Source organism: Microtus ochrogaster, chromosome 4, assembly GCF_000317375.1.
Source record: "Microtus ochrogaster isolate Prairie Vole_2 chromosome 4, MicOch1.0, whole genome shotgun sequence".
Lineage (NCBI taxonomy): Eukaryota > Metazoa > Chordata > Mammalia > Rodentia > Cricetidae > Microtus > Microtus ochrogaster.
The window spans coordinates 39,989,538-39,999,776 of NC_022011.1; the positions used below are offsets into that span (position 1 = coordinate 39,989,538).

At 37.8% G+C, this 10,239-nt stretch overlaps 1 protein-coding gene across 1 annotated transcript in view; it reads right to left on the minus strand.

Annotated features, from left to right (window-relative positions):
• Positions 1-3,757: 3,757 nt before the first annotated feature.
• The window catches only part of LOC101984912 (olfactory receptor 50-like), a 38,781-nt gene continuing 32,299 nt past the window's right edge, over positions 3,758-10,239 (minus strand). Inside the window, exon 3 of the mRNA XM_013355707.2 lies at positions 3,758-4,688. Within this exon, the coding sequence (XP_013211161.2) occupies positions 3,758-4,688 (931 nt within the window). The remainder of the gene's footprint in view (positions 4,689-10,239) is intronic.

Genomic DNA, 10,239 nt, shown 5'->3' on the forward strand with positions numbered 1-10,239 from the left:
TAGTTAAACAAAATAATTGATACAAACAGAGATAATCTTGTAGCAATGGAGTTACAGTTCTTTGAGTGGCAGTGGGTTTTTAAAACACTAAATACCATACTTTAGTATTTCAGATGAAAAACAGGCTACTACATTCATGTTGTTGGCCATGTACATACATTTTTTTCCATTTTGAAAAAAAATATCTTAGAGCAGTGATGGTCTTCTGTGAACTCAATTTGATATCAAGAATTTCTAACAGCCTGACTAGACATTCTCCTGCCCACACTTTTAAGGATCAACACAAACCAGGATGAACTGAGTGCACACACAAACTCTAAAAAATAGCAATGAGAAATATGGGTGTTCTTATGTTCCAACCTATGCTTATAGGTAGCTTTTTGCTGTTGAGAAACACAGAACCAGGCTTAGTTACCACTAACAGGAGTAGGTAAAGCACATGCTTCTGTCTTTTCACCTGAAACATGATCCCTGTACATAACTGTTCTACAAGAAACATAGATGGAGAGTCAACCACCTCTGTTACAAATACTCAACAGGTGCTTTACCTTATTAATGGGCAGGAATATAGTAAGGAAAACCAAGCAGTAATTTGCCATTCACTATTTTTGTTTAAAAAAAGAAAAGAGAAATTTGTCATTTACCCGGGTATTGTACAAGAAATAACATAATAAGAATTCACAGATACACAGAAGAGTTTTCAAGTGGTATAGCTCTCAAAAAATTATAATCGTTTTAGAGAAGATTCAGGTTTCTGAAAAATTGCAAGTGTTCTTACAACCTTTTGGCCAACATGCCATTCCCCCTGGTGGTGGTTTGGTGAAAATGGCCCCAATAAACTCACACATTTAAATACTTAATCACAGTTAGTTGAACTATTTGGGAAAGATTATGAGCTATAGCTTTTCTGGAGAAAGTGTGTCACTAGGGGGTTGTCTGTGAGGTTTCAAAATCCCATGCCAGGCCCTTTGTTTGTCTTTCTAACTGCGAATCAGGCTGCAAAACTCTCAGCTACTGCTTCAATGTCATGTCTCATTGTTTCCTACCATTATGATCATGGCCTAGCCTTCTAAAACTGTAAGCAAGGCCCCAATTAAATATTTATTCTTATAGGAGTTGGTTTGGGCATGCCATCTCTTCACACAACAATACCAAAACACTACTATTAACAGCTTGTATAGTCCATCTGTTCTATTTAAGCAATATTGATTTATAATCATTTATTAGAGCTTGATTATGGTTCCATCTTGTATTCTACAGCAGTTTTTTTTGTTCTTTGCCTTTATGTCCATTTGGTTTTGAAAACTGCATAATAATATTTATCTACAGTTGTAGCATCATATACAATGTATTTTCTTAGAGTCTATATTGCTCAAACTATTCATCTCTCCGTCCAACTAGACTAAACAAATTAGAAATCATTGATCATTCTTCTTAGCTTTATTATTTTTCATTTTCTTGGATGCAGCTAAAACCAAAAAACTTTTCAGGCTGGCTTTTATCAGTTTATTTGCATGAAAACTTAGCAGGTGTTGGTTAAGCTGAGCATAAATATGTTTTGCAATCCACAACTCTTCAGAGTGTACAGTTCATAGTATTTCCTACATGTATATCCTAAATGCTCATAAATGAATACTTGTATCATAGTTCATAATAGCGCAATGTATCATAGTTGATAATAGCACAATGCTTAAAGAAAAAAGTATCCACTGTATTTTAGTTGCTCTCATATTGCTGTGATGAAAACACCATGACTGAGGCAATTTATAAAAGAGTTTATTGAGGCATACAGTTTCAGAGAGTTAAACTCTATGACCATCATGGTGGGATCTTGGAGGCAGGCAGGTTGGAATGACACTGGAACAGCAGCTGATAGCTTACATACACAATTCACAAGCAAGAGACAATGAAAACAAACCTGGGAATGGTGTGGGCTTTTGAAACCTCGAGATCAAGCTCTAATGACAGATCTCCAACAAGGCCCCATTTTCTAATCCATCCTAAACCGTTCTACTAACTAGGTACCAAGTGTTCGAATGTAAGAGCCTATAGGAGCCACTTTCATTTGAGCCACCACACAATAATAGCAAAGATAAGTGTTTTATTATCACCTTGCACTGCAGCATGAAAATAGAATATTTTTTCAGAGCAAATGGTACAAAACAAAATTAAAAGGTGGGGAAAATATTTCTCAAACACATTTGCTTAAGTTCCACTAAGTACTAGCTAAGTGGTATTTAACTAGTACGTTAAACTCTCCTATCCTAGCTTACAGAAATATGTCATACCAGTCAGCTGCTATCAACTAAATTAAGTCTTTCTGTTTTAGCAGAGACATGGTCTCAAGGACCAAAGGCAAAAATCACTTCACAGGATGTGATATTTTGGTAGTTGAGCAAGGAATTTTTTTCTTTTTTTTCCTTTTATAATATGATATTTGCAGTAAACTGCTTTGCAGACATGATTGAATTTCAATTTAAGTTTTTGAGGCATTGTGATATCTACCTAGCCATTCTTCATCACCCACTCAAATCAGCAGAGCCTCTGTGTTTTGATGGAATAACTGTGTGTACCCAAAGCACCACTTGGAGGGTAGGGTCAAAGTCTCAGACCTCTGTGTGATGCCTCAACACACTCCCCCAGCCCAGGACCTTCAGGCTCCATGCAGAGCTTGTCTGTAACCGTGCTCTCTCTCACATTTTACAGGGAACAGTTTCACCCAGCTGGTGACCAGGCTTAAACACTTGGCAGAAAACACAGTGCGTTAAACAACTGATTACCACCATGCTAATACAAATAATAAAATTTGAGGTAAATGCATAAGATTACAAATAAAATGAAAAAGGAGGAGTTGGACATAGGTTGGTCAGTGGGTACTAAATTATGGGTAGGTAGGAAAAATAACTGCTTTCATATCTTTCAATGTACAGTGATTATAAATAATATGTATTACCCCAAAGGCTAGAATATAGGATGTGAAATAATTCCATACTGAGATATGGTAAATAAGTTGAGAAAATTACTATACCTTCTTTGATTTGATTATTGTACACTATTTACAAGTATGAAAACATCACATCTCACCCCATAACTCTTTGTGACTTTCGAATGCCAACTACAAAGACTAAAAATGAGGGGCAGAAAACATAGCTCATCAGTCAAGAGCAGCAGCTACACTTTCAGAGGACTCAGAATTGATTTCCCTCACTCATGTGGTGTCTCACAGGCTTCTGCAAATCCAGTCTCAGGGGATTTGACACCATTTCCTGACCTTGCAGGCACTAGGCACAAGCATAATGCACAGACATACATGCAGGAAAAAAAACCCATACACAAATATAAAAATAAATAAACAAGTGTTAAGTGAAATTCCTAATTAGGGTTAGTGACAAAAAATTCAGAATATAGTGTAAGAAAAAAACAAAAGATAAAATGATGAATCTAGTGGAGGAAATATTTCTATCATCTTCAGAAATGAAAAAGATCTTTGTTATGAAAACTACAAACCTAGCTTATAAAAAAGACTTGATGATGAGTATATAAACAATTAAATTTTTGTAATACAAGGAAAAATAAGTAGGAGATTTTGAAGAAACCCTCTCAAGACACTCAGTGTCAGCAAGACAGTCAACTATAGAAAAAACGCAAGAAGTGAGTGCAGAAGGAGAAATGTAAAGATTCACTAAGACAGAGAACAGAGGAAGGATGGGAGAAGAGGAGAGAGGAATAGGGATGCTACCAGGGAAGACTACACCCATCACTGTGAACAGACTCTCCTGCTGAAGATATTGCTCATGGCTTCTTTTATATCCCGATTCCTCAGACTGTAGATAAATGGATTCAGCATGGGCGTGACCACAGTGTACATCACAGCCACAATGACATCCTTGTCATTAGTGTTGTTAGATGAAGGGACTAGGTATAGTCCAATAATGGCTCCATAATACAGACAAACCACAGAGAGGTGAGAACCACACGTGGACAAGGCTTTGTAGATTCCCTTGACTGAGGGAGTTCTCAGGATGGTGGCTCCAATGCGGCCATAAGAGACCAGGATGCATATGAATGGCAGAGTAATTACCAGTGTACCCAAAGGAATGATGACCAGTTTATTGATAGTGGTGTCTGAGCTAGACAGCTTTAGTAAGGCAGAGAGATCACAGAAGTAATGTGGAATGGTATTGTCTCTAAAGTGTGACAAACGAGCCAAGAGGAGGGTGTGAACAAGGGAATTGGCAAAGGACAAGATCCAGGACACTATCACTAGCAGGACACAGAGGCTCTGCCTCATGATGGTGGTGTAGTGCAGAGGGTGACAGATGGCCACATACCTGTCATAGGCCATGGAGGTCAGAAGGAAGCTGTCAAGATCTGCAAAAGACAGAAAAAAATACACCTGGGAAACACACCCAGCATATGAGATGGACTGACTGTGTGTCAGCATATTCATGAGCATCTTTGGAGCTGTGACTGACGAGAAAGAGATGTCTGTGAAGGCCAAGTGGCTGAGGAAGAAGTACATGGGGGTGTGGAGGTGAGAGTCCAGCCTGATGAGCAGGATGATGAGCAGGTTCCCCAGCACTGTGGTCAGGTACATGACCAGAAACAGGGCAGAGTACATGCCTTGGTCCTCTGGCTGGATGGGGAGTCCCAGGAGGATGAACTCAAACACTGTGCTCTCATTATCTCTCCTTATGATCTTCATCTTCTGTTGTAAATGTAATAAGAAATAGAAAAAGAAAGATTATACTGTAGAAGCATTTTATGAAATATCGATACAGAAAATAACATTAGTTTGAACCACTTACTCTGTTTTTGTCTTTAGTATAAAGAATTTTGTCACAATTTAATGGGCTACTGATGGTTTCAAACTGGGTATAAACTGCCTACCTAGAAAGCAACAGAATGGCTTTTAAAAAGAAATAAGAAACATTCTAACAATTATCAAGTCACGGTTGTTGAGTTCTCTATATCTTTTCAACATCTCTTGAAAGCACTAGTCTAACACTTTATTTCCATGAATTAAATTCAGATAAGGGAATCCAGTGAGTTTCTTTAAATCTGCAAGATACCAGGATCTGGGGACTTAGTGAAAACAGCATATGCAAAGGTCCAAAGCCTTGGGTGCATGAGTCTGTGCCAGTAGTATAAGCACCAAGAACAGCTCACAAGCAGCTACGCATTCTTCCCATAGCAGAGCTCTTTCTCCACCCACGTGCTCACTCTGCCTTCACTCTTCCTAGGCTGCAGAAAATGACCCTGACTCCATATTAACATCCTCAGCTCAAACCAAAGCATCTCACACAACACCTGGGAGCACTTAGCTCTTAGGACCACCACTTCTTAGATCAGCCAAGGCAATTCCCTGTGTTTTTCTAGCAAAAGAAATGTCACCTGCTTTGTTCTCAACCCAGGATTGTAAGTCAAAGATGATTACTTTTTATAAATTTCCTATGGAGGGCAGGGAACCCTGACTGCTCTTTGGACTGGAGAGGGAGGGGGAGAGGAGTGCGGGGAGGGGGAGAAGGGTGGGAGGAGGGGGAAGGAAATGTTTTTTTTTTCTTTTTCAATAAAAAAAAAAAGAAAGGCTGGCAAGAAACAAGCCAAGCTAAGTCTGGGCTTTCTTAAGTAAGAAAAATAAATAAATAAATAAATTTCCTATGGGTTTTCTCTTTAGCTAAACTGGCATTCCTTTTCCCCCCTTTAACCATTACCTATCCATGTGAACAATCACTAAACAATAGGAAAAGAATTGTGACAAAACAAGAGTCCATATCCCAGCAGCTGAGAGAGAGATCAGTGGTAGTTCTATGGGAAGACATGTTTAATGGCCAGTTTGTCTCTGTGAATGGTGGGGTTCTCACCCTTAGCTTCTTCACGCTTTCCAGGCTTTAACTACAGTTAATGTATCAATTCTCCCAACTTGGTCAAAACAATCTTTAAAATGCCTATATATCATTCCTCTCACTATGTTAAAAAAAAAACAATTCAGCTGGTGTGCTATTTCTGAGATTGGTTATATTTCATTTCTTACACAATTGTTAGTACCAATTACTTTATCACAATAAAAATGCTAGATATCTATCTGTTCCTTAGTAGATTGTTTCTAATATTTTGCTATTTTTAGCAATATTGCAATAAGCAATATTATTCTTATGTCATTTTATATACTATATATGACATATTCAGAAATGGGTTTAGAGAAATATGCATCCATGGTTTTGAGAAAAATGTCAAGTCACAAGGGGACAAGGTGATGAAGAAGCTGATATAACATCTATGAATATCATTTAATGGAAGAACCTCATAGGAAGATAATAAAAACAGGGCTCTAGGAAGGGCTGACAATACTGGGGGCTCTGAGAAACAAGGAAAACTTAAGGTAGTGCCAATAATGGAAGCATATAGTTGGAGGATGTATAAGGAGCAGGAGGATGGGATGTCTAATTTGCTATGATACAAGGTTTCCACCTGATCAAGAATAGTAACACCCAAGAAAATGAAGTGGCAGAAAATGTGAAGTGGCTTGCTGGCTGCCAGGGAGAAGGCAGACTGGAGCAAACCAACAGTAGTAGCTGGAATGTGAACATCAGCTGTTGCAGCAAAAAAAGCACGGAGATTTGGTGGGGAGGGGTTGGACAAAAACACAACAGAAATTGTATGTTGAAATTAAATGTGAGCAACAAAGATGTTTTTCCTGCTTTATTTCAAAATGGATATATAATAATCTGTATACAGATGAATGTATATCCTGCTCCTGATCTGATAGGCCCACTTAGATGATGAACACAGACAGATACCTTCAGTTATAAACCATGAGAAGGATCTTCCATTTCTCTCTAGAAGACACACAATACAAGGAAACAGGTGGAGCATCTGAAGCATTCACTCATCCATTGACACAAAGAGAAGAGTAGTGAACTCTGAATTAGACATGACAGATACATGAATATATACATTGACCACATCTCCTGAGGAATCCATATGAGTTCTAATTTTAAAAATAACGTAGAGGACCTGGATTGCAATCCCTATCCCCAGATACAAATTAGAGGCATACAGGATAAAATTGCTTCATTGTTGTTGATTCTCTTAGGAAAAGAAATTTTTAAAGCAGACAGGAGCTTCTGTACACCCTTGAGAAATAGCAACAGTAACCATAACAAGATTCCCCATTGTTTTGTCCTGTTTAGAACATGATATTTAGTAACAAATACACTCACATATACACACACTGTAAAGGTAAACAGACTCCAACATAATTTAGGGGATAATAATTCTAAATGGGTGTATTACCACATCTAAAGATGGTCAGTCATCATAATAATAGGGACAGACATGTGAAAATATTTGTGGAGTTCTTTTAATGAACAAGAAACTGAAAATTTGCTCCAGAATGCACTCTTTGAAAACTCTGGTCTACATTAGTTGGGACTCTTAGCCACTTTTCAGAAAGAAACAGTGTTGTGTTATTTACCATTGAAAATATGCACAGCAAATGTGCCTTACCTTCTCTGAGGAGTGGATAGGGATGGTATGGAGAAAGGTGGAGGGGGTGGGAGGAGAAAAGAGAGTGGAAACTGGGATTGTTATGTACAATAAAAAAAAAAGATGGTTTGCTTTTTTTAAAAAAATGGAATTAAAAAATAAAAAAATTGTAAACCCTTAAAACAAAGAAAAGGAAAATACACCCAGCAAAGGGTCACGCATTGTGGCAACAGATTTACAACTAATGATCTTTGTACATATATAAGAAGACACAGATTAAAATTTGTAGTAACCTTGGTTCTTAAGAACAGAAAAAAGTCCAAAACAAATTAATTTGATATCTTTACATAGGAATAATCCATATAATTCTACAACAAAATAACAGATAAAAAGAAAGATAATGATGAAGAGAAAATAAGAACTTAACAGTATGGAGAAATATGGGAATAAATTTTTATATTTATGTACATTATTTAGCATTGTGTACCAAAACCTGCTCTATATAAATTTAAATGTTGAGGCCCTAACTGCAAGTATAATTCTATTTGAGAATGAGATGTATAATAAGCTAGTTAATATGAAAGGAAATGCTAAATATATGTCCTTAATCCAAGATGATTAGTGTTTTTCTAAAAAGATAAACCAGGATATCCATCTCATAATCCAGATGAATATAACAGAAAGAAAATGGTGTGGGGTCAGTAACAGTTATTAGGATCAAACCATCAGATGGAAATAGAGGGAAAAAGTCTTTTGTTATCCCTTTGATGTTGAATTTCTAGCTTAAGGGAATGGTGGGAAAATGAATTTACATTAATTAAGTCACTCTGTGTACAGCATATTGGTATGATAGCCCATGAAAATTAAGTCATGTAAATGTATATTTATAAATAAAAATTATATAATTTAGAGATAAGTAAAATAGAAATAAACTACAAAGTCATTGAAATCATGTGTGAAGTTCAGGCTAGTGATTTCCTTCAGAGGGAACTGAGGAAGTTAGTGTGTAGACAGTTAAAGAATAGATTCAAATGATATTCTTTTATAAAAATGTGTTCTACCAATTAACATGCCAATGTGGATGGGGGAATCTCGCGATGCCCAATCACTAAGTGAAGAGCTATGGGCAGTTAATCACTGTTGAGAGGGAAAATGAGACTTCTCACGGGATGAGCACTCTAACAGGTTAAACAATCCCAAGTGGTCAACCCTAAATACAGACCCACATGGGTGACACTAAATGAATTCAGCATGCTGTATTTATAAATTTATATAAACACACATATACCTAGCTATAATAATTGAAGAGTAATGATGGAGGAAGGTCATTGGTTAATTATAATAAAGAAACTGCTTGGCCCTCATAGGTTAAAACATAGGTGGGAGGAGAAAACAGAACAGAATGCTGGGAGGAAGAGGAAGTGAGCTCAGAGGCCATGCTCCCCTCTCCCGGGCAGACACACGATGAAACTCCGACCCAGGATGGACGTAGGCTAGAATCTTCCGGTAAGTGCACCTTGAGGTGCTACACACATTATTAGAAATGGGCTAGTCCAGGTGCGAGAGTTAGCTGAGAAGAGGCTAGATATAATGGGCCAAGCATTGTTTAAAAGAATACAATTTGTGTGTTGTTATTTCGGGTAAAGCTAGCCGGTGGCAGGAGCTGGGTGGCAGAATGCAACTCGCAGTTCCTCACAACAGAATGGCGCCCAGACGTGTGGACAATTGAATCCACTGAAAGCCTGAGAAAGCTTGGGAAAGAGTAAAGCATGTTTTTTTTTTGGTAGCAGCAATTTCTCGGGTCTGCTCTGCTTGCTAGAAGCAAGCAAGTGCTCTCATCTAAGAGAGGCTTCCTGACTCAGCTTCAGCTGCAAAACCCTGCAGCTCTTAAGAGGTTCTGCCACGAAATATTTAAATTGTGTTGATAAAAGCTGACTGAATGTTTGTTTGTTTTCAGCTGTAGCAGGAAAAAAGTTGTGCTGTTTTAAAATGCTGGCTTTCTGGGCCGTCCTGCCAGGGCAAACTCTGACTGTTTGAGGCAGGAGGGGTAACTACAGAGAGAGGACTTGAGTGTTGTCTGTTGCAGCTTGCTTGCTGGCAGGGACCTTGAAACGCCATAGAGTTGTGGCTATAAACATGGCTACAGCCTGTATCTCCACCATGAGGTTGGAAAGCTAAGGAATGGACTGGATCTAGCTGGCAAAGCCACGGCTTTAATCCTATCCATATTGCTCAGTAATTTAAAGACTTGTGTGGTCAGAAAAAGAGAGATTCAAACACAAACAAAAGAAAACTTTAAATAATTTATAGTGTGTTAAACATATATGCAAGCTAAAAGTTCTTAAAAGTAAAAAAAAAGGAAGAAAGAAAGTAGTTGGGTGTGGTAATACACACCTTTAATCCCAACACTTGGGAGGTAGAGGTAATTTGACCTCTGTGACTTCAAGGTGTGGTAGCACACGCCTTTAATCCCAATGACTGGGAGGCAGAGACAGGCGGATCTCTGAGAGATCAAGGACAGCCTGGTCAACAGAGTTATTCCAGGTCAAAGATATACAGAGAATCTGTCTCAAAAAGCAAAAAAAAAAAAAATAGAAGTAAAAATAAACAAAATAGAGTTAAAATAAAGCCATACAAAGATGGAAAATACACAGATAATTTTGATACTGTATGCTATTATGCTCTCTTTGAATTGTTTGAATGCTGAGGAAGGAGCAACAGCTGCTAAAAGATATTTGTTTATAAATGCTG